At 42.7% G+C, this 25,485-nt stretch overlaps 1 protein-coding gene across 1 annotated transcript in view; it reads left to right on the plus strand.

The window, feature by feature from the left end:
* LOC138617842 (eukaryotic translation initiation factor 3 subunit H) overlaps nucleotides 1-25,485 on the plus strand; it is a 54,560-nt gene that overhangs the window by 2,443 nt on the left and 26,632 nt on the right. The window contains exon 2 of the mRNA XM_069693154.1: nucleotides 4,886-5,042. Within this exon, the coding sequence (XP_069549255.1) occupies nucleotides 4,886-5,042 (157 nt within the window). The remainder of the gene's footprint in view (nucleotides 1-4,885; nucleotides 5,043-25,485) is intronic.

The raw sequence follows: 25,485 nt of genomic DNA on the forward strand, positions 1-25,485 counted from the left end.
GACTAATCATTACACAGTCAAATTCATCCATGGCCTGCTTTTGATGTGAAGCAACAGCGATGGCAAATGCGTTGGCAGCAGCAACTTAATACAGCATCAGGAGAGCGAAGGCCAAAATCAACAAGATCACATTTTCTATTGTGCGTTGTGATTTTAAAGGCAATTTGAATTGGGGGTGGGCATTTGAAGCAAAATTACTTGTCGAAATTTGTTCTAAACTGTTGATTAAAAATCGTCTTCCAGTTTTACTGAATAGCAAAGTTTTTCTTCTTCTCATTATGTTGTTTAATGGCAGTTGGCAGCCGGTTTACCGCCATCTTACGACGGGAGTAACCCATTGCAACAAGTTGACGATAAAATTGGGAAATGGGGACGAACTGAGTCTTTCATACTCAGAGATTTTTTTCATATATTAAAGACTTCAAATATTTGAACATCATGTCCCATCCCTAAATTGGATCCAGAGTGGGAACAGCAGACTATGACCATAATAATACAAACTATTGTATCGTTAATTACTGCATGGAAATACATGACTGGTACTGGACTTTTGGGGGTTGATGCTGATATTAGAAAGTAAAAAAAAGACGATATTGAAAAATTGACTGAAGAGTACTTATCAAAGACTCGCGATGATGAAGTGTGCACTGAAACAGTGAACATCACTGGGATTGTAAGAATTAGAAACGGCTATAAATGAACAATAATCACAATTTCTAAGTTACCTCAAGCATCGTTTTATGCATCATGTTTTGTAAAAAACAAAAAAAACAAAAACGGTTTCATTTCAGCCAACATATAATCTGAGCCGTATTATTCTAATATCACTGCTGGTGAATTTATTGTGAGGCATCTGTAACTTAATTTGTAACTGCCAGTTTGTGTGGACTGATCCAAACAAGATGTCATCTAATTTTATGTAAGAGGCAAATATAATTTGAGTAGCAGCTAATAGACAGCAGAGCCGACAGACTTGAAATACTGCAAGCAGGCGTTGTGGTTAAAACTCAATTTATCCCGACAGTTATTTTATCAACACCTCCCATCGGTCGCTGCTAAGGTCACTGGCTGTCAGATGTCAGTCTTCGAGTACTTCACGTTATAAATCAGACATGGCCCAACAAAACTAAACACGTTTGAGGAAGATCGCATCGAGCCAGCAGGCGGAAGCTGGCAGATGAAGTGGGACTCTGCGGTGGTCTTCATCCATGACTTAACCCAGCAGATGACTCATGCCACACAAAAGCGTTTTCTCTCTCAAGTATATCAGAACCAATGTCGAGTGTAGAGTATGTCTGCACTTCAGTGGCGCAAAAAGAAAACTCATTACGGGATCGTCTCTTCTCGCTGTACTTTCTCATAACTTGAGCCCCGTTGTGGCAGGAATATAAGCCCTTTTGTGTGAGCGAGAGAAGATTTATGATAAGAATTAAAGGCAGCCAACGGGGGATTTGGACCGCAATTGATTTTGCACAATTCAATTTTAAGCTTGTTGATTTATAATACACTGTCCACATATCAATCTCGGGCTTCTCCACATGAGGTGAGCTCATCGGGCTAGCTGCTGGTGAGCTAGATCAATAAAATTAGACGTGTGGGAGTGAGAGAGAGAGAAGCAGGAAAAGACAATACCGAAGAGGTGGCCTTTATATGCGTGCAAACCTGCAGCTTTCCAGGCTTTCAGTACAATACCTGATGACATTTACTCAACAGCAAGAAGCCAAACCTACAAATCCTCTGAAACCTCCGGTCTTCCTTCCTTCCTTCCTTCCTTCTCTCTGTTGTGGTGTGGATAGCTCTTCAGTTCCTCTCTTTAAAGCATTTCTGTGGATTCAGGAGTTTTCTTAAAACCCTGCCCTATTTGCTCTATTTGTTTGCCCTCACGCGAGTTGTTTTTGGCCGCTTGTCCATCTCTCATGTCCTCCTTTTCCAGACGGACGCTATTTAAGTGTGATGAACAGATTGCCAAGAGTTGGATAGCTGAGAGCATTGTGTATCTGCTCTCACTGATGGAGGGAAACGAGAAAAGCTATTTGCTGGCAGGAAAAAGGAGCCAAAGCTCAAAGGGGGAGGGGGGGCACTGTGGCGGGGTTGGCTTTGTAAAGCAGCCAGCGCTGACGACCCTGAGGACTTCCACCGTAGCCCTCCTCCGCCCCCGCTGCATCCCCTCGCTCCGTCTTCCTTTGCCACACCCGCCTCCTCTCCTAGCCCACACCTCGTCCCTTCCTGCACTCCTTTATCATCATTTTCTTCATCCCTCTGGTTTCTCTATCTCACATTTCCTCTGTTGCATTTCCACCTTTCATCTCTCATTTTGCCCCGATCAACCAGCTACTTACTCTCTCCCCCCACCGACCCGGTGCTCAGACCTTCCTCCCCTCTCAGTCGGAAAAGCCAAGTCAAGGCAGGCAGGGAATGAGATTTGTTTTTCTCCCCCGCTCTCACCCCATGTTATCCCTCTTCTCCCGCCCCCAGCTCTTGTACTTGTTGCATGACAGGTCCGGCACTCCATTGAAATAAATCATCTCTCAGGACTCTCTCTCTCTCTGTGTGTGTGTGTGTGTGTGTGTGTGTGTGTGTGTGTGTGTGTGTGTGTGTGTGTGTAGCTGAGACCAGTAAGGGCTCCCTCATGATGGTGCTGGGTGTTTTGTTATGAGCATGGCTCCAGGACTGCCACCCCGCTCCTGTGTATGTGTATGTGTGTATTATTAATGCCTCTGGCTGTGACCTGCCCACACTGTTATCAGTGTGATTTATGCTCTCCCGCTCCACACTATGCTTTTCAGCTTTTTGCCCTGTTCCTGTTCATTTAGACACTTTGCCGTGTAGTCTCCCCTTTGCCACGGCTTTTCTGTTTTTGCTGGTCAGTGTGTCTGTAGATGGGTTGCTGTATGTGTGTGGGAGTCTGTCTATATATATGTATTGTGTGCGTAGCTGCTGTCCTAAGTGTCAGTGACGCAGCATTAGAGCTCCAACCTGCTCCTGAATCATACCGAGGCTTTTTCTATTGGACCATTTTTATCTGGCATTAAAAATTAAATGCCTACAGTGATGCATGGACGCCGAGTCCAGATGAGGCACGATTATGTGGGTTATCAGACTACCAGTCCAAATATACCCTCCCGCTGTACAAGGGTAGAATCTTTCCTAAAGATTTTATGTATGCTGCCTCCTCTCTCCAGTGTAATTTGCCAAGCAGTGCTGAATACTAACTGGCCTTTTGTACTCACTCAAGATCAGTGACGCACCAATGCTGGAGTCTGCAGGTGTTGCTTCCTACTGCAGGCTCCAGCTCTCAGCCACACTCACTGATTGCCTTCGTAACTTGTCTCCAGAATTTCTTCTTTAATGTAACAAGGGTCTTTGGCAGTTCTATGATTTAATGTAAGTGCTTAGTGGACAGTAAAGAGGGTTCAGCAATTTTTGTTTGGATGGAAGGGGAGTTTGAGTAACTAACATGTGCTGTATGCACCCAGTCATTCTGAAATATGAATTCTTACGCTGCCACTCTAAAAGTGACACTTTTTGACATATTTGAGGAAGCGGCGTCTCAGCTTCAGGCCTCAGTGGGTCGTTTACGTGGCAATCAGAAAATGACATTTGAAAGCCAACGCTGCTGTGTAACGTATCACCAACTTGTGGGATACGCTGAGTCAGACGAATTAATCAGCCAGGCTACACTATGAGCACATGCAAGTTTACAATGCACCATGCGCTCCTGACTTGAAATGCCTTCTCGAGTCTTGGACAGTGACGCTCTGCCCCTCCTGAAACTCAAATGTCACTCGAAACACCTCACCAAGCTCATTGCTTCATTGCTGTAGGCTTTCTGAAGCATTTTAAGGGTCTCCGTTGCTGATTTCCCAAGTTTAATGCATGTAGCACAGGTGATGATGTTAATCAAGCTACAAAACTTTGAATATTTACTCACGGAGGTTATAGCTCTCCATGTTTGTCACCGTTCGCATGAAACAGAAGCAGTCTTGGAAGTTTTTCATTTTTCCCTTGTATCTCTCCATCTGTATAAATGTCAGAAGACGGGATCGCCTGAATTTATTTGCCAGCAGACTGCGAGTCCAAACTAATTACGTGTTTTATTTCACAATTCAGATGGTGTACATGCAATTTCTGTATTACGAGTAAGTTGGGGTGTGCTGGCAATCCCTGTAGCAAAGATGAAGCCTCCCACTGCACACAGGATTAGTAATGAAACTGCAAATAGTCATGTGAACTCCCATGTAACCATTTATATTTACATTATCCCACCTCTCCAGTGTAGAGATATGTAGCATGGCCTGTTAAATACTGTCACTGTTAGCTGCTTGTGTGTTAAAGACAAGTAAACTCGCAATGTTAAAAACCTTAATTATAATGTTTCCTCACTCACTTTTCCTTAGAGGTAATAATGGTTCTTAATTAAATTGTAAATCAGTATGATTTTCTCACAGTTTAATGTACCCTTGAAAGTCACTTTGTCTAAATTCTTCTCCATTGGTATTAGTTAAATTGTTGAAATTATTTGCAGTGATAAAACATAATGTGTTGAAGAACAAAGACATACATCTGCAAATCTGCATTAGGCTTTAAAAAAACCCACCTCAACTGAGATTAATGAGTATAAATTAACACGACGAGCAGAGACATAATTGAATTGGATAACATAAATCAAAGGGTGATAAAATATAATAACAGCAAATGCTATAATTGCCACAAAATGCACAAACCTTTGCCACAATAAATAACTGAGCTGCGGCTCAGAAAATGAAATCACTTCTCAGAAAACTGTTACTGAAAGCCGGGTAAAGCCTCCTCACCTCCCTCTCTTCGTCCTTCCTGTTGCTGCAGTATGATATTACAGCGACGTTGTTGTTTTCTGCTTTCACAGGTGGTGCTGAAGATTATCAAGCACTACCAGGAAGAGGGCCAGGGCAGCGAGGTGGTTCAGGGCGTCCTGCTGGGCCTGGTCGTCGAGGACCGGCTGGAGATCACCAACTGCTTCCCCTTCCCCCAGCACACGGAGGACGACGCAGACTTCGATGAAGGTAACCAAGAAAAGCCCCCCCCCACCCCCACCCCGCCCCCCACACACACTCTGTTTGTTGTATTGATCTCCTCCCGCAGCTGAGAAAACACGCATAAGTGCATGTTAAGCACCAAATGCCTGTAAGACAGTAAAAATAATGAGGTCTGCTTTGACTGCGGCTGACAAATTTCCGAGGTGATGATATTTGAATTCTTTAATAACACGGAGGCTATGGTGTTTGCTTCTCATCAAATTTGGAAACTCCACCAAAGATAAGAGCATCTTTGTCATTTAGATTCTGCTGCATGCCTCTATGACATGCAAATTTGGATGATTAAGTTTGTAATTAGCACCGAGTTCTTGAGTTGGTCTACCAGATGGCACCGAAAATATTATCTTGAAAGATTTCTGTGACAAAAACGTGTCGCTTTTGGTTGGAAAAATAGTAGAGTTTGGTATTGCTCCGTTTGATCATGCTCTTTATAAGTGAGCCAAAAAGTTAGATTAGATATTTTGTGATTGATTTAAAAACAAACAAATACGTGAAAATAGAAGGAATCTTACTGGAGCTGGCTCTGAAATACAGCAAACTGGCTCACAACAAACATTTGACAGGAATATAATTGCGTATTAGTTTACAAAGATGTGTTTTTGACTGAGAAACTGGGGATCACTATTCTTAACCTGCTGAAAATGCCACAAACCTTGAAGAATTAATAGACCATCCAAGATAAGAGTAACATATCAGCAACTCTCTGGATGTCGGAGTCTGTTTCCTTGGAAGTGTGCGCGCTCACGATGTCCCCAAGCAGGTGTTAAGTACAACACTGACTTCTAACTGAGATAACTAGGTGCTGGGCGTCCTACTCTGTCAGCGGCAGGGTTGATGTGCGAGAACAGTCGTGCAGGGTTACGGAACGCTTCAACATTTTGGTTACAGGTGGGCAGCTCGGACGTGCGCAGGTTTTGATTGCATTTTGATCTGCGCACACGTACTCGCTTTTCATTTCCCCCACCTGCCTCCCATCAAAGGATGCCACGTCCTCTGACCTCTGACCTTCTCTCGGCACGCCTCGCTGTCACCCGCTCCTTGTTAGCGCAGCAAAAATCCACCACGAGCTAGAGTGAGGGACGGGAGCAATATGAGCAGAAGCTGGGAACGGAGAAAATCCTGGGCTAACAGGCCTCCACTGCTAACGAGCAACCGTCAAAAATTCAGCAGGATACACGAGCGCCAATGAAGGGGAAAGGTCGTTAGTGTCAGCTCACTGTGTGTGAGTTTGTGTGTTGGTGCCATTGCTTGCGGGGTTGTCGACTTTTGATGCGCTGGATTCCCCATCTGTCGCAAGTTAACAAGGCCTTCAGTGAGCAGTGCTCGCTATGAACCCTGGGAAGTTTACAGAGCTACAACAGAATTCCTCTCAACAGGGAATTTGATCCAACAGCAAAAAGTGACAAGCCTCAAGTTATCTGTCAGTATGGAACCAGATTCCAATAAGAAATGTGATGCCAGTCGTTCATGTTGTTTGTGTTGTCTGTTGTTGACTTTTGTTCTTTTTAAAGAAGAACAGAAAATCCCAAAGTAGACAACCGTGTAACTACAAAATGTTCCCATAGAAGTTTATGCTCCACTCCATGATTTTATCCACTAAATCAAAGCCATGGATAGACAGTTACTTGGAGAAGTAAAATTGTTATACAGACAATAAGATGCTAAATGGATTTCAAGGCTGTACTTTTTGTTCTCATACTCCATCCTGAATGGTGTGCACGCGCACGCACGCACACACACACACACACACACACACACACACACACACACACACACACACACACACACACACACACACACACACACACACACACACACACACACACACACACACACACACACACACACAGAGAGAGAGAGCCAGGCCGCTCCTTTCTCCCTCCGTCTCCTCGAACCCTGTAGCAGCTAACTGTTAGTGTTTCATCTGTCCTGATGTTGGCCGGTTCCTCCGACCCGGTGCAGATTCAGCACACGACAGAACATCAGCCTTCTGTTGAGATGTGAATTGGACTTTGAAACAATCACGTTTATCTGAAAACCTTGAGATGCTGTGATTGTAGTAGAGCTGGATTGAGATATGACGGAGTGTATATACTTTCATATCACGTCTACCATATTTATTGGTTCCAAAATAATGTCTACTGACAAACAATGGGAAGTGATTCTCACTAATATTTGGGACAGTCCTCTCCAGTATTTTCAACAATTGCAAAAGATCGTATTGTCTCGCAAATACAGTAAGTTTGAGTTATCAACCTAAACTTTTTGTTTAGACTGTAGAGGTCAGTGGGTTTTGGAAGGATTGCTCATATTTTCATTTTTACTTCTGCTGAGCTGATTGCTCCTGAAGGTCATGTTTCAATCAGCACTCTATTGTGTACAGTGCTGTTATTATTATTTTTTTTGGCATCTTGGCAGAAGGTTATTCACACACTCACACACAGTTATATTACACTCTGGAGGCACATGAGAAAATCAGTTTAAAAAAAAAAAAGAAAAAAAAAGTTGTACACATTTTTTTTTAATGAATTTCCAGCTAAGTTAGTTTTGGACCGATGTCTTTTGTTTCAATGTAGCTTATCTCTGCCTCTTATATTGACTCTGATACATATCGACTTACCACCACTCCACTAGATAAAGCTTGAGATTTCAGGTGTAGAAAGACTCAGCCAGGCAGTACACACTCTCTTCACCTGGCAGCGTCAGGGACTCTGGATATATTTTCCCCTCACGATCTGCATGTGTGGATAGATCGGTCTCTGCCCCGTGTGTTTGTGCATTTGACTGCGTGTGTGTGTGTGTGTGTGTGTGTGTGTGTGTGTGTGTGTGTGTGTGTGTGTGTGTGTGTGTGTGTGTGTGTGTGTACGCGCCTGAATCATTTTACTCTTGACTCACTGCTTGCTGGAGGCCCCTCAGATTAGAATTACTCCTCCAATTGCTCTCTAAAGGAACGATGAACAGGAACAGGATTGGCAGCTATGTGACCCCCCCCCCCCTCCCACCTCAATGTGTGTGTGTGTTTGTTTGTTTGTTGTGTGTGTGTGTGTGTGTGTGTGTGTGTGTGTGTGTGTGTGTGTGTGTGTGCGCTGCTATGCTGCTTTTTCATCGACAGGTGCCACTGTGGAGCTGTACTTGCAGGACAGTCAGTGGCAGCAAATGTGACCAAAATGAGTGAGAAAAAGATAGAGAAACAGTAATTGAGCGGCCGCAGCAGAATCAGCCTCAGATTAAAAAAAAAAAAAAAGGCGGAAAATAACCTAGGCTGAACCCCAACCCTCCTATCTCTTGTGTCCTTGCACATCATCGACAAAATGTATGGAGAGAGAGAGATGTATAGAAGCTCAGGCAGTTATTCTCTAGGTATTTTGGAGAAAAGAGGCACACAAGTAGCATGTTAATGTGCGCTGGCCCACTGGCTTTTTTGTGATATCAGCTATAAGAGAAGATATTGTGATACAGAGAATATTAGGGGTGTGGGCATACACCGTAATTACATGAAAGCTTGCGAGACAGTAATTGTGACTCTCCACCTCCCAAAATAACATGCACTGTGAGAAGTGTTGTGTTTATCATTTGCAAAAAGTCTTTGTTACATAAAGGTAGAAATTGTTGTAACATAATATTTGAACCTTTTGTATGATTCGTATAGAAAAAGTTTGCCATTAAAGTGATCTCTGTGTGGGTAAGTGTTGCTCTTCCTGTGGATGCCGCTGAGAATCAGCACGACAGCGACCGTCTCATGATGTCAGTGTCCCTACAGTTCGCACTGTGGATCATACTTAACCGTACTTAATCGTAGCAGTTTCCTGAAATGTCAGTGCACTTCAGGTTTTGACAGTGTGTGGGCGTTTCTTTTTGGGAGGCGCTGCAACCGCGCGGTCGGGCATTCAAACTTAAATGTCTGTGGCTAACTGAGGCAGCGAGTATTAAAGTTACACCATTGGTTGGTCGAATGTCACGTGACTGACTGATTGACAGAAGTTACCATTGGTTGGCCAAATGTATGCAAGAAGCTGCTTTCACACATCTACTGCAGCCTTAAACGTATCTAGACATTGTATGTGAGGACGCAAACGTCCGTAAGAGTTGCACTGGACATTAAAAGGAGTTTAACCTGCGAGCTCCTTAGTACACAGTCCGTGCAGTGTCTGGTTGAGCCCAGGAGTGAATAGAGAAGGTCAATGTCGGGAGAATTCACAGCAGGTGAGCTGTAGGTGTTCCCACCATGTGTTCTGCATGATCTAGACCCAGACACCATAGGGCACAGGTAGAAACTATACAATGCCTTGCAATCAGTGGATTATGCTAATCATATTTTTATATTCCCAACAACTGCTAAAGAAAACCGCGCTAAGTTCATGCCAATTTCCATTTATGATAGACATGACAACAGTCAGTGAGGGTCTGGAAAGAAGAGCCCTGGGCTGAAACATGTTGTGAAAAGTTGTATAAAAGTGATATGACGATCCAGTGCGTTGCAAAACTACTTCTAATCTAATCTTTGAAAAGTATGATACCTGTTCTATATGTTTATGATTTGATATATTTAGGTGTGAACACTAGATATGTCACCAGCCTATCCTAAGGATTGGTACTGGGATGATTTGACATATTTTAGTGGATTGGTATTGAGATGATTTGACATATTTTAGTGGATTGGTATTGGGATGATTTGACATATTTTAGTGGATTGTTATTGGGATGATTTGACATATTTTAGTGGATTGGTATTGGCTAAAATAAAGCTGCTCAAAATCCAATCCTCTCTTTACTGTCCTCTAATGTGTGCTGCCAGTATTTATTCTGTGCTCTGCTCAAAAGCAGCCGAGCTCCACACTGCAAGCATTCCACTGCATGTGAGAATGAAAATTAGTGCGTGAATGATTATTTGGACACGATGCTGATTGACACACACACGGGATGGTATAATTTGCAAATCCGTGCTTCGCTTACAGAAACAGTTATTACTCTTCTCATTCACATTAGTAAAGATCAGGGTGCAACACAATCAGGAAACCTGGCGCTGATTATTTTTGTTGTTGAGAATGACAAACATCACCAGCAGTGGATTTTTATCATCTCTTGCTAATTAAAAGTAATTTCGTGAGAAACTTGATGAAAAGATAAATAAAAAACAGGCTGTTGCCACGCTGTGTGCTCACTGCACTCTGCCAGAGATTTCTTATGAGGTAACAGAAGCGTTATGTGGGAACACAGGCGAGTAGACGGTGTGCTTCTGTAAACCCCAAACCGTGTTCTCCCGAGCTGATTGTGCTTCCAGTTAAAACTTTTTTCATATCATATCATTAATTCAAGCTGGTCAGCCCAATAGATTTGAACCAGAGCCGCCTTCTGTGTTTTGATCAAGTAGCTCCTTAAAAATAAGATGTAAAATAAAAAGTGTTACAACAGATATTTCGGTGTGAGATACAGATTTAATTGACATTTAGGTAGATAAGTATTGGATGGAACTTCTTATCAGATATACATTCAATAGTAAAGAACTCAGATTGCCATTAAGCCCCACCAAAAAAAAACTCATCAACATCCATTAAATCACATCACCAAATCATTTATATTGGCTAGTAAAACAACTGAATTGTGGCTCAGTGCAATTCACAGGCTTATAAAACATGATTGGGTCGTGTTTTTGCCTTGTAATGACGGCCTGTGTCAAACTAACAGTTGCTACGCACCACATTTGGTAACTATGCTTGATATTCATCACACGTCACTAGTTTTCGGCAGCAGGAGGAAGTATCCTGAAGGTAGAAGAAAATTAGACTGTTCTTTCTCCCCCTTCGCCCTCCACTACCTCTCCCCCCTCACTGCAGGTAAGCGCTGCCTCCACCCTTCTCTCCCACCGTTTCCCTTCTTCCTTATCAGCAATCACCGACTCGGTTTCCTTCCTTTTAGTACTTTTTCTCATTCCCTCTTTTATCTCTCTCTTTCTGTCTTCTTTGTTCCCCTCTCACCCCTCTACCTCCCCAAATCCTCCTTCCATCCCGCCACAACAATAGGAAGATTAATTAAAAACATATACTGTTGGAGACAGAAATGATGTAAGCACCCAACAAAATGTCCTGCTGGGGTATTTATGACCCAGAAATGGAGCATTTTGATTTTATGAAAGTTGTGTACATAGATGGTCAGCAATGAGTTTTAAGTTTCTTTTTGGGAAGAGCAGCATCGATGGAAATGCCAAGAAAACTGAATATTAGGAGTAATTCATCATTGGGTCTCTGATTTAAAGGAATGCCCTCGCTAGAGTAAAGGGAACCACAGTGATTACAAAAATGGTTTGCCCTTGAAATTTTGGCTGCAATTTGGCTTTTGATGTAGTGCCTGTATGGTTCAATCAAGGATAAGATATAGTTCTGTATTGTTCTTATAATTTATTACGTGGGTGTTGTATGGTTTTTTTTCCCTATTGAAAGTGATTTTTAAACTGCCCAGTCTTTCCTTCTGACTATCGAGCTGCCCCATGCCAAGGTGGTCAGGGCTGCCTGCATAATGTGAACAGTTGTCAGGCTGGTGAGACAAACAAGTTTTAAAGATGCTTGTTTTGTGAAGTGCCCCGATTCAGTAATTAGAGATGTGTTTTTGCGGGCAGGCCCAGTCAGACAGCACATGATGGTCTTCTCTGAGCCAAGGAGTATTTCAGTTGGACATTTGACAGGACAACATGTAACAGGGTTGGAGCCACTCTCACTTCTAACAAGACACTTAATTAGGAGGAGCCCAGAAAGTTACTGTTGATGTGTAAACAACCTGTAGTCATTAACGAGGTTGATGTTTTTTTTACTGATTGGCACCCTCTTTTCAGTTCATTTGTTTTTGGTGTCGCTTCTGCTGCCACTCTTTGAATTACTCAGCCTACCAATTAGCTGCATAACTTCAGATTGCGGTGAACACGATTGGGCTGTGAGATAAAGAACATGCCTCCCTGCGAGGGAGATCTGCCCGCGCTAAAAAGCATTAAAACGAAGGGAAGGGTGAGTTCAAGTCTGTCTAAAATCTAACGCAACCTGTGTGTGTGTGTGTGTGTGTGTGTGTGTGTGTGTGTGTGTGTGTGTGTGTGTGTGTGTGTGTGTGTGTGTGTGTGTGTGTGTGTGTGTGTGTGTGTGTGTGTGTGTGTGTGTGGGGGACATGAACATGTCATGGTCTTGGAAATTTACTCTTATTAGCTTATTTACTAATGTGGGAGAAAAGGGATATATAGAGATTGCAGTTTTCTACTTCTTGGAAGTTGGTAAGTCTGTCTTCTTGCTTTAGGATGTTCCAAACTGGCTTGTCGAAAACGTCAAGTCTCAAAATGGACACGGTAAGACCCAAAGTGAGGTGAGCTACTTGTGTCGGCTGATCTATTCAACAGAACAGGTGCTTGTTCTGTCAAAGTTGCATCGGTGCAACACAAACAAATGAAGTTTGATAATTTACCATGAAGTGCAATGAAAACTGTCCCTTTGACATTCTTCGCTCCACTCTAAAAGACTATAATAGGCACCGTCTCTCGTCAGACAGCACCAAGGAAATGTTCTGGATAGACTTTCATTTAATTTCAATTTTTGCTAAGCGTCAATGTTGCTGTTAGAGAGAAAACCGCTGTGGGTGGATGCGACTCTTATTTAATGTTGAGGCAATCTTCTGCTCTGTTTTAACTGTGGCTGGTAGGAACGCAGTAGCATCTGCTTCACATTCTTTTAGCTCTTCTTCATCCATCACTGTCCATCTAACAGTCCTTCACTGAATATTCTCCTTCTCTTGAAATGTACTATGATTGTAGTCTCCTTGCCCTTCCCTTCATTTTCTGATGACCTTTTTGGTCTTTAGCAGATGTTTCCATTATTTATAAGCGAAAGCTAGCCAGGTCTTTGTAATATTGAAGAAACCCAATTTGACATTTAAAGCCCGACTGAAGTGCGCTTGGACCAATCCTGCCCAGCTCCTGAAGTGCTGTTTTAGTCGATAGTTCAGAGGTGCTCATGAGTATTATGGAGGGAATCAAGTATGTGGTTTTGCTTTTAATGAATTTAATAAACTACTGAAATTTTAATAAACCAGTTGAAAGAAAAGTTTTTTTTTTTTTTTTTTTTAGAGAAAACTTCACAAGACTTGATTATTTTACACCTTGAAGGAGAGTTTCTCAAAAACTGTTTTGCTTTTAAGGATTACGTGAAGGGATCCCAAAAAAATGAATTAATAATTTTCTTAAAGTATAACTAAGGTGTGTTGCAGCTTTTAAGGATGTAAGATTGTAACGACGCAGTTTGAGACCAAACATTATCACGAAAATTGTTGAGACCATGCTCAAATGAAAAGTGTCCACTGTAGGTGATGCTTGTAAACAAAAGAAACGACTAAAATATAATTTATCATTTTCTTAAAGTACGGACAAAGCAAAGGAAGTGAAAACACAAACAGAACTAATTAGGGGCAATTACATCAGCGCCTTCCTGCAGCACGGTCTGCAAGGTTAGTCCTTGGTTTTTGGCGCTTTAATTGTCGTCGGTGGCAGACGTGTTCACGGCGGGTTAATTGAAGTCAGGAGGATTCAAAACGCCTCTGCCATGATCGCCACTTCTTTAGGTAAACACACTATTCAGTATGCGGTGAGGCCTGCGTGTTTGTGTTGTGTCAAAAGTAGGTGCTTTCCCATTCAGATAAGATCTGCCTTGGGGTTAGCCCTTCAATAGATCACTCTACCTGCCCCAAATGGGAAATTGATTTCCTCTGTTTTTCCTTGCTCTCCCTCAGCGAGGCTAATTAGAAATCACTTGTCTATATCTATATATCTATAGACATATATAGATAGATATATAGATAGATCTATCTATATATCTATCTATATATGTAACTATAAAATGTGATCTTCTCTCGCTTTAAAAGTTCACAAAAAAACAACAACACCAGACTAAAACCCCAGAACAGCACCCAAAAGGCAGCGAGTGTGCTCTGAACAATGGTTAAATTATTCCTACGGATACTTTGGCCCTATTCTGAGGAATGTCAGACCCTTATAAACTCAACCACACAGCAACTAAAGGCATTCAGAGAAACAGGAAAAAACAAGTTTCCCCACACAAGTTTTGCTTTGTCCGTTACGTTCTTATTGGCACAAAGGGTATTTAAGCACAAGCCTTCTGAGTTTGTCACGGATGCACAAAAGACAAATATATTAGCAAAAAGACAACTACGCACATGCACACAAGCAGTGGTGAGATCTGATCTAATGTTTTACAATTTCCACAGCAGTCTGGACAAGCTTGTACCAGTTAGCAGAACAAAAGGTTTTGATTGTTTGTGTGGATAAATAGATCTATCTATATCTCTCTATTTATCTATCTATCTATCGATCTATATATAGATATATAAACAAACAAACATTAAAGATAATACCTGGTCTGCAATGTAGGTTTTGGGGGGTACCTTGGTCTTTTCCTGAGCCCGTTGTCTCTTCCTCTCTCTTGATCTCTATCGCTCCCTCTGACTGTAGCGTAGATCTGAGACGGGCTGTTAGCAGCGAGCCGGGTCCGTATCTGATTTTGAATCCTCACCTGGCGTTATAAATCAAGAGTGTGAGTCCCCCGGGTGCCGTCACCATCGCCATCAGTTCCACTGTTTTATTCATCCGCTCCTTTGTCTCATCACGACTGTGGCCCACATTAAATTTTGTGCGTGTGGAAAGGGTCAGACTGCATTACTGCAGACGGGTGGGCTGTAAGAAGTAAAAGAGGATGTGACAAGGATGAGAGAAATGGGGGGGGGGGCTGAGGATGGCAGGAGTGAGCTGGAAGGATGGGGAGGCAATGGAGAAGGCAAAAGTTATGAGGGAAAATGAGAGCAGAAGAGAAACAGGAGAAGATGGGCGAGAGAGAGAGATGCTGGTGCAAAGTAACAAGTAAAAGATGGAGCAGGAAACTGGGGATGGGGAAAATGCCATTTAATGTGCACTGGGAATTGTTTCCAATTTTACTCAGACACGCACACATATACATACACTGACTCTCCATCCCGCCGTTTGCTGCACGTATGCCCACACAGAAAGTAACAGGGAGAGATTTTTCCTGTAAACTCAACAAATGCCATCAAAACTTGAAAACCGCAGCCTTTGACAAAGCTGATGAGGAACAGACTTAAGACATGCTGGCTTTACCTGGCAGAGTTTTCACTGCGCTACGTTCTAGTTTATGTTTCTAAAGGAGTTCCACTCAATACTTTCTGACAGTTGCAGGAGTCTTTGCGTGTTTGTCTTATTTTTGTCTAATCTCACAGCACTGCACATGTTCCACTGGAGCCTAAGTAACACATTATGAACAGGCATCAGCAAAAACAAAGGAAATAGGGCAAGACAATAGTCTCTTAAACTATTTTATTCGTTTAATCTTTTAGCAACTGTTTGTTATTACAGGAAACAAATAATACCAATCGATCAGTATTGTAAGAGCTTAATTCTGACTTTCTTTAAGACTGGGCTCAGACTACATGATGCATTTGTCTTTCAGTATGGTGACTCTGTCCGATTAGACGATCAGAGTGGCGTAACTTCTTGCCTTGTCTGAAGACTGACGACACTTCGAGTGACCCGGACCAATCATGGTTCACGTTTGAGTTTTTGTGTCGTCGGTGAGGAGGATCAAGAAGTTGTCGACACGGGCACTGTGTGATGGAAATGGTCCTTTCGCCATGTTTACAAATGCACACCAGTGAACACTTTGTTATCCTGTTGGTCAATGTGAAGGAAAACGTTGTCAAACTAGGCAGGTAAAAACAAACACCTCTGACATGCTGGTGTTTTCGTTGGGGTGTCGCGAATGCCGCGTCGCTCTTCTTGCATGATGTCAACACAAGGCCTGTTTGTCGTTCACACTATTCATATTAGGGCCTGGCACGAGGAAATTTGTCAGGGATGATGAAATAGTATCAGAATCGGGCTGAATTTGTGTAGTCTGAACCTGGCTTAACCTCACTGCTCAGCTTTTATAGCAACAATTCAACCCTCATGCTCATCCAAGCCTCGGAGGAAGCAGAAGATGAAGAGGACTTTTACTTCCTCAGCGTGTGAAAGATTTCCTCTCCCTGTTCCACTCTGTTAATCACAGATGGGGCCGTGTTCACTCATGCAGGTCTGATAGTTGTAATTTTTTTTTTCATTGCAGGTGAGGCCTCGTGGGATTTGGTTGAGACAAACGATGTGGATGGCGCTGCAATTAACAGCCCCGACATAGACACGGAGTCCTGTATGAGAAACAAAACTACCTCCACCTGTGAATACATTAGTGCTACTGCTGAACCTGCTGTAGCCGGTGGAGAGATGAGGGATCATTTATTATATTTAGGAAGATGTAATGTAGAGTTTAATAAGAATGATCAAAGCAATAAGGTTATTTGTCAAAATTATGCTTAAATTTTGAATTTTTAAATTTCCTTTGCAGTCTTATTTCAGTGAGTTATTGATTTGAATGCTGTGCTGGTATTTCAGGGCCTGTCTCTCGTGTGTAATAGCTGATACAGTTTAAATGGATTGTATTGGCCTCAGTGCCACACATACACACTCTTCAGTTCCCCCGTCTTGCGTGCATGCATGCAGTTAAACGAAGATTTGACAAGGAGATCAAGTAAAACTTCGTCGTGTTTTTTTTTTTTTTTTTCCAATCCAAAAACAAACCAGCGTAGATGTGAGCGCACGCACGCACGCCATTTCCCCGTCCACGTCATCTCCCCGTCCCTGCTATCAAAACAAAAGCCCTGTAATAACCGGCGCAGTCAAATGTGCATATGGTGAACTCGCCTGCGTGTTATGTCACAAAGCTGCTGTCTCACTACGCTCTCCCTCTCTTGTGCACCAGCGCATCATTGTGTGTTTGTGTGCCCGTTTGTGGCGACGCGTGCGTGTCTGTGTGCGTACATGCAAGCGTCTGTGTGCGCGTACCTGCGTCTGTCTGTGTGTGCGTACCTGCGCGTGTCTGTGTGCATAAATGCGCGTCTGCCTGTGTGTGTGTGTGTGTGTGTGCGTGCATGCGCGTGTCTGTGTGTGTGCGTACATGCACGTGGAAGGGCAGCAGCTCTCCGCAGGGTTTGCTTAACTAAGATTAATTGCACCTAATCCACTGTGCCAGGTGGAACATGGACGGAGGTGGGCGCGCACAGACACGCTCGCATCTCGGCACACACATCCCATTATAGCCTCGCTGTTGAAAATTAGCCTTGCGCCTCTCCCGACACCCCGGACCAGACCGCAACTCGATACCACCATTTACTTCCCGACAAGTTGCACATTCATCACCGCTCCCTCCTTCAGACAGACGAACGCACAGACGGACAAAACGCAGCGACAGAAGGACAAGCTATCTGCTCGCTCGCATCAGCACAAGCCGACCTTGACAACACATAGAAAGAAAGTGTTTGTCCTCTTTTCTTTTTAGACGAAGTGAAGGAAGGAATGCCTGGACTTCGTGTTTGTCACCGAGATGCAGTCTGTCTGCAGGAACACGAGCACTGTGACACACAGGAAGTGACCCAACATCAGTGGTACATTTCCTGCAGTTATAATGGTGGTGTTGATGATTAGCTGCGCAAATTAACAGCAATGATTATACATTTATTGTTCATCTGTACAATAAAGTGCCCCTAAACGGAAGCATGCACATTAGCATGATGCTGAGAAATATTGATTGGCCTGTCAGGCTCCACCTGTCCAGGGTGACAGTCCCATTAAAATGTGTTCAAAGAGTCGATGTGCTTGAAATGGTGATTTGAAAATGAAATAGCGTTTAGAGACAACCTCGGTGTCATAGTTTGACAGTCGACTTGTTTTAAACTTTCACTTTCCTGAGCTGTCGCTCGAGCAAAAGTGTGTTAAACCACATTAAGGACATCATTTGATAATAATTATTATTCATTAAATGACTTATAATTTAATGGGCAAGGTCGCCACATGACTCATCATTTTCTCCTCTTCACATCCTTGGTGATCAATATTCGTGTCACAGGTCAGCGCTCTCTTGTGCCATATCTCTCTATCTCTCCCATGTCTCTCTCTATCTCTCTCACTCGCACGCACGCACACACACACACACACACACACACACACACACACACACACACACACACACACACACACACACACACACACACACACACACACACACACACACACACAACACACTGTTGATTAGTGTGCTCTCTCCTTCCTTCCCCTCCTCGCACTTTTCAACCTTTCTCCTCTTGGCCTCCCTTCACTTCTCCTCTTGGCACCTCTCTGTGACTGTCTCATGTTTATCACAATGATGCTGAGCAGTCATCCTCATTAATCTTGTGGCTGTGTTGTCATGCTGATACTGTAGCTACACCACCGTTTCCTGCCTGTTCTTGTTGTTTCTGTACCCTCTCAGTGTTGTCAGATGAAGTCGGGTCCTCTTTTATCCACGCTGCCTTTTAAGAATCTACCTTATTACTACTTACTTTCTCACTATTTATCTAATACTTGTGGCTGACATTACATTTATTAGTTACTTTACTGCAAGCTAACTATTAACATTATTTGAATTGCCACCATCATGCTGTATATCTGCTTAACAAGAGCTGCTTTCGCTCTGTGTGTGTGTGTGTGTGTGTGTGTGTGTGTGTGTGTGTGTGTGTGTGTGTGTGTGTGTGTGTGTGTGTGTGTGTGTGTGTGTGTGTGTGTGTGTGTGTGTGTGTGTGTGTGTTGCTGGCTGGAAGAGGAAGTGATGATTGTTTGCTTGAGAGAGAGACAGTGAAAGAGATTGAGAAAATAAATCAATCCAAGGCTTGCGTAGGTAGCGCTCGCTCAGGGGTAATGTTTGTTAGCTCAAGGCTTAATTGGCATATTGTATTGTGCCAGCGGGACAAAAGAAACTCAACCAAACAAATGTAACTTTAGACAACCTGGCAACTTGTTGAAGCGTGTATCTTCAGTGGCTGTTCATGGAGGAGACAATATATTCCTATACTATTGTTCCACATGGTCAGCGTGGGGGAGAGAGCGGGTTGATAACATTGTGGATTTTGCCTCCATCGCACTTCATGGGTGCAGAGTACAGACAAAGCAGTGCTTTTGATGCCGTCACGTCTGAAGTATCTTTGAGAATAGCACTTTGTTCTTTCCAGTTATTGCGGAGACATCATTTTCTCTTTTAGCATGATCACATTTCAGCACATGAGAATAGAGCTTTTCTGTCCAAAATGAATTATATAGACCCAAAACTGCACAAGTCATCGGTGAAACACAACGTGCTCAGGAGTTTGGGACTCTACAGGTCACCAGTGATTTGTAATGGACACATAGGGGGAGAAAAGTGCATTGAATTCATCAGACAGTCCCTGCTCCCGTTTAGGAATCCAGGGGAGTAGCGAGGTTGAAGGAGGATGAGTAAACAGGAAGGCAGCTGTGGAACAACAAGGCAGAACAGGCAACCAATCTTAAAACCTACAAACAATTGGATTTCCTTTGTTCTTTATAGTAGACACGGATGCATGTGGTGTTTTATTCGGTTGTATTTGGGGTAAAGTAAAGCCAGGTGTAGTTATAAAATTGTCAGTGCTCGCCACAGAATCTTTCAAAGAAAACTGCAGAATAAATGTCACAGAGGGCCAGAACCACTCTGGTTTTACCTTACAAATCACCCTGGCGTCTGCGCCGCCAAGTAAATGACTGTCAGAATAGAGTGCTGAGTAAAAGTGAGTTGGCAGCTGTGTTGGATGAATTGGTCAAGAGTGTGGACTCGTTAAATAAAGGTAGGTGTGTTGGGTCCTGAGGGTAAAATGGAGGGAAAGAAATGGAGCAGCTGTAGAAGTACACCTTTCTTCACTTCACAAAACACGGGTAGATTAAAGTGTCTTTAAACAATAATGTACTTAAACATTTGTTTTGTTTTTCTTTTGGCTCTGAAGTATTTATGAAATGCCAAGATGAGCCTGGTTTGCTCACCACGGAGCACAACTGGCAAATACAACAAACCATTGATATATGTTGCAGACACCCTTGCAAAGTATTTACCGTTGCATGTAGTGTGCATACAATTGGGACATATTACTTTGTTATTTTGAACCCTCTTGGTCATATCCGTAGCGCAACCTTTAAAGTAAAAAGGAAAAGGGATGCTGTTTGGAGCGAGTGATACACTTCTGCACTTCTTTTTTGTATTGCCTCCTTTTCTTCCTTTTGCAAATTGCAACTGGATGAATCACCATCAACTCTCTTGGATTTCAGTCGATGTGACAGAGGATTGTGGGTCAGAACTGGCATGCAGAAACACTGGAGCAAAATGTTAACCGGGTTATTTTCAACAGAGGTCTGACTGTGCGTGAGCGTGCGCGCGCTAAACCACAGCAGACTTTCCAGGCAAGGCCCCGTGAGCCTGTCACGGTGGTGATTAGAATGTGTTGTGACACACAGATACGCGCATCCTCACATTCACAGACACGTACACACTCACACACAGCTCGCTACCAACGCTGACATGTTGTGGCCTGCAGCAGCTTATGATGTCCAATGCAGTTCACCTCTTGTGTCATTGAGTATTAGAGTATGGACTGTATGTCTAGTTTATGGCAGAGACAGATACACACACACTACTGTAGTGCCTTGGTGATTATGACTCTTAACATTACTGCCCAAGGAGAGGGGTTTATTCCCCCCCCCCCCCCCACCACCACCATGCGCGCGCACACACACACACACACACACACACACACACACACACACACACACACACACACACACACACACACACACACACACACACACACACACACACACAAAAGCACATTCTCGTTCTCCCACTCAGCATCACGTCCTGCTTCTTTCTCCATTTTCTGTTTTCCCAGCTGAACTCATGGTTTCACACACTCCTTTAAACGCACAATTACTTTGTCTCCGTCTCACACACACACACACACACACACACACACACACACACACACACACACACACACACACACACACACACACACACACACACACACACACACACACACACACACACACACACACACACACACACACACACACACACAATATCACACAGCACCGAGGGAATGGGCAGACTCATTCCCCCGTCTGGCCGCAGGACCCAGATTGATTGATAGGCGAGGCGGCGGGGCAGCAGAAATGAGTGAGGAATAGCAAACGGTGGCTCACGCCCGCACCTCTGTGCCTTGATGATATTGTTAAATTGGCTGTTCTCAGGCTAATGCTGCCGTTATGTCCACAGAATATCACTGGCTGCCCTGGTAATGCAACAATAGGGAGTCCTGTTTCTGTCACTTTTTTGAAAAGACCACACTAAGGGTGTCTAAACTAGCCTGTCATGGTGGGACCTGATTTTTTTGTTCCTGGTCATGAACTACACAAAAGTATGGTTTTAATGTAACCATTTCGGTGTTAGAAAAATGAAAGAAGGAAGTGTCACTGAACTTATGCTATTTTTATGCCACCAATTGAACTGCTTTGATACCATTGAGTCTAAAAATATGTCTTGTCACTCGATACCAAAATTGGATACCGAGGCTACAGCCACACCAACATCTTTTGGTTTTAAGATGTATAACTTTTGCTACATTTACATAGTAGTAAATTGCATCAGCATCAATATTTGAGGGGCTCACGTAGATAACATCACTTGCTTTCAAACAAAATCAATTTTACATTAGGCTGCCTTATTTCTCTCTTTTCAAACAGATTTTTGGCCCCATTCCTGCCAATCCACCAGTTGTGTGAGCTGCAGTAACTGGAGGCTCTCGTGTGTGCAGCCTGAGACATTTAGTTAACGTCAGAAAATTGTAGTGTTCATTGATGGCGTGTGAGGTGTTTAGTTATTGTCAGAACATTTTGCCGTTTAGCAAAAGCTCGTGGGGTGTCCCCTAAGGACATGGGTAAATTGTAGTGTTTGGAGATACTATGCAAGGCATTTAGGGGACATCAGTAAATGATAGCATCTTCTGATAGTCTGCAGGTCTTTAGGGGATATCTGGTAATCGTAGCTCTGCCCCTCGTAACTGCAAGAAAACGAAAGATTTGTCCCATAATATTTCATGTAATTTTCTCTTTCTTAAATTGAATACCCAGCTCTGGGAATAGCACAGATATCCATTATGTATTGTTAGCTTTTTCTTCCTCAAAGACAATTCTCCGAATATCTTTTCTCACGTTGATCAGCACGCTGCTTCTCTTTCATTCGGGCATCTTTGATCTGTGGTTGCTGTGCAGGTGAAGTGCTTTACTTGAGGTCACCTTCATCTCAATGGTAGTTGAAGGAGCAGAAACCATTCATCCATCTATCATCATTTAGATTGCTCAAACCACAACACAGACCGTCCTATTATGTTTTGTTTTTCCTCCAGGTGGTTGTTACTTTGCCTGTTTTCATTATCTTCCGTCTTAAAGGTGATTTCTAACTTAAACAAAATTAGTCAGTTGATGCACGGATTATTTAAAAAAAAAAAAAAAAAAAAAAAAGAAGAAGCATGGAATAATTAACTGGTCACTCATTAGGACAAAAATAGCAAACATTTTGTTATTACAAAGTCTAATGAGTGTTTTTTCTCTGTTTGTACTATTTTCTTTAGAGGTCTTTATCTATAAAAAGATTTGAAAAGGTTTTTGTTACCGGTAAGGGATTATACAGCTATAAAAATAATTGTCTCCACAGATTGTGAGATCTCCAGAGGCTTTACTACTTCAATATATTGTGGAGTATACACACCTGAGATGGTCACACAGTTTGGTCTGCTATTCTTTTCCCCCCACTGTTATATTTCATTATGAATAAATAAGGTAATGATCCCGTGGCATCTACAAGGCTCTGTGCGTTGTACTAGATCTGTGAGCCGGCTGGCCTGCTGTCTTATTCAGCCATCTGAGTGCAGCATGCGGCAGTTTGTTTGTCAGTCTGTCTGTCTGCTCCAGTTCCTTATTGAATCTGAGTGTCTTCCAGATGGGTCAAGACTAAGTCAGTCTTTTATTTATATTTACAGTATAATATTTATCGATCAGCCACATTAACCCAGTGACAAGTAAAGTAAATAACATTGATTATCTTATTAGAATGGCACCTATCTGGGGGTGGAATATATATTGGGCAGCAAATTAACTGCACTTCTTCAAGTTGATGTGTGGAAAGTTGGAAAAGATTGATAAGCAAAAGAATCTAAAGAAAAAGACCAAACTGTGAGGGTTAGACAACATTGAAGCATTGTGGGAAGTTTCCGATATGCAGCGGTTAGTACTCTGGTTGCAGCAGCATACCGGTATCTCGGTTATCATACCATTTACAATTGCTCATTATTGGTATTGGGGAAAACAAATGGCACCGACTGCATCTCTTGTCCTCCTTGACTGCCAGTTAAATTCTTCTGCCATCACACACATGCAGATTAATCCATAATAAAGATAATCATTAGTTGCAGTTGGACACAATAGTTTAAAACAGCTCCACTGGAACTAACTACAACATGTATATCCTGATTTTACATTCATGCATTGAACACCTTTATATCTATCAAAAGTGGTTCAAGGAAGGACAACCAGTGAACCGAGGAAAGGCTCATTAATGCGCATGGGGAGCGGTAGCTGCCCGTGTGGTCTCATCCCTAGAAGAGCTGCTGCAGCACAAATAGTAAAACCTTAATGTTGGCTGATAGAAAGTTGTCCGATTTTTTTTTTAATTTTTTTATATGTACAGTATTATCACATTATGATCAAAACAAAGGAAACTCGAGTGTAACTGTTAATGTAATAATGCTGAAAGGTCATGGATATGAGGTTAATGTACTGTAACCTTCAGCTGCACGTTTAGGGACAATATCTAAGTACCACATAAATCGTACCTCAAAATACAATAATCCAAATAGGAATAATTTTATTTGAGAGGAACCTCATCCATTCAACCAACCACCATCCCCAACAAATTAGAAAATGACCTCTGGAGAGTTACATGTTGCCGTTCCTGCAGAAGGGTCTTTCATTTGTGCCAAGAATCTCTCTGTCTTCATGCCCTCCAGGCTCTTGGTCACTTGGTAGCTCTTTGCTGCTCATTTGACCTGTAAGCCCTGTGAAAATACTGTAGAGACCAATATTTCCTTGGAGTTAACCCTCCTTTAGTCAAATTATTTCATAACCTTCCCCAGAGCAATGTTTTTCACTTTAAAAGAAAACACAGACATCACTTGTCAATGCAAACTGTGACATCAGATGAAGGAAATGACAAAGTTTCTCCGAATACATAGTTTTGGACTAGCGGGTTAATAAAAAGGCAAGACAGGAGTTTGTTGCGCTTACTAGAATTTACTAGGGCAGGAGAGTGTAAAGTGACAATCCTCACTTCCTTTAACTGTTTCAAGGATTAAAAAATAATCTACTTTTACGATTTATTAATTATTTGGAAATTACACTTTTAATTTATTATGAGTTTTAGCTTCTATCAAGTCATAACAAAAAAATATGCCTTATTTAATGCTGCTTCAAATTTGTAAAGTATACTTAGATATTCCACAGTTGCCTTATTTTAGAGCAAAGCTATGAAATACATTTGCAATGAACAGAACGTTGTGTTCAAATACAGAAATAGTGTAAAAGTAATGTTCTTCTTTAAAAAAAAAATTTCTAAAGCAAACCATTTGGACGCTGCTTATCGCGATGTTCACACACTGCGGTTATAGAGAAGTCGAAAGAGAGTTGCCGGCTGGATAAGGGAGGAGAGATGGCTGATTGCTTTCCCTTCCTCCGTTGTCAATCCTCCAACCTTCAGCTGTTGCTTCAGAGACAGATCACTTTGTGCACAATTTCTCTGCTAATGATAGGGTCTCGGTGCAGGTATACGCATCAGTGGCGGCTGAGAGGTAAGCACCCATACTGATAGGCATAGAGGTGCAGAAACAGATACAGTGGTTGCTTCTCCATTGAGCTCTGTGTCTCGGAGTGTGATGGCCTGTCCCTGGGCAGAGCTGCTCTGCAACAGACTTCCTCTCGGTCCGTCACATCCACTCTGTCCCTTCCTCATACTCCCGTCTTTTGCCTCTTCTGTTACTTGTCTCTCCCACTCTGTGGTTTAATCCTCACCTACTTCTTATTTGTCACTACAGAAACAGAACTACAAACATGAATCTTTTCTCACCAGCTTTTATTTTTTTGTCAATGAAATATGATATACGCACACATCTGTTGTGGGTTGGTGACTGTGCTTAACAATCACAGCTAAGAAACTCATGCTCAGTGCCAGACGCCACCTGATACCTTCTCCTCCTCCTCCTGTGGTTTGTCCCAGAATTGCTACACCATCTAAAATATCTCTCTTCCCCTCATGTACCATATCTTCCCCCAATCCTCTCCTACCCTCCCCCCCTCAACCCCACCCACACCCACCCATTTGCTCCGCTTGCTTTTGTCTCT

This window comes from Brachyistius frenatus, unplaced genomic scaffold, assembly GCF_029030835.1.
Source record: "Brachyistius frenatus isolate BFR_SWC_R1_liver_20210118 unplaced genomic scaffold, ASM2903083v1 Contig_14, whole genome shotgun sequence".
NCBI classification, from domain to species: Eukaryota; Metazoa; Chordata; class Actinopteri; family Embiotocidae; genus Brachyistius; species Brachyistius frenatus.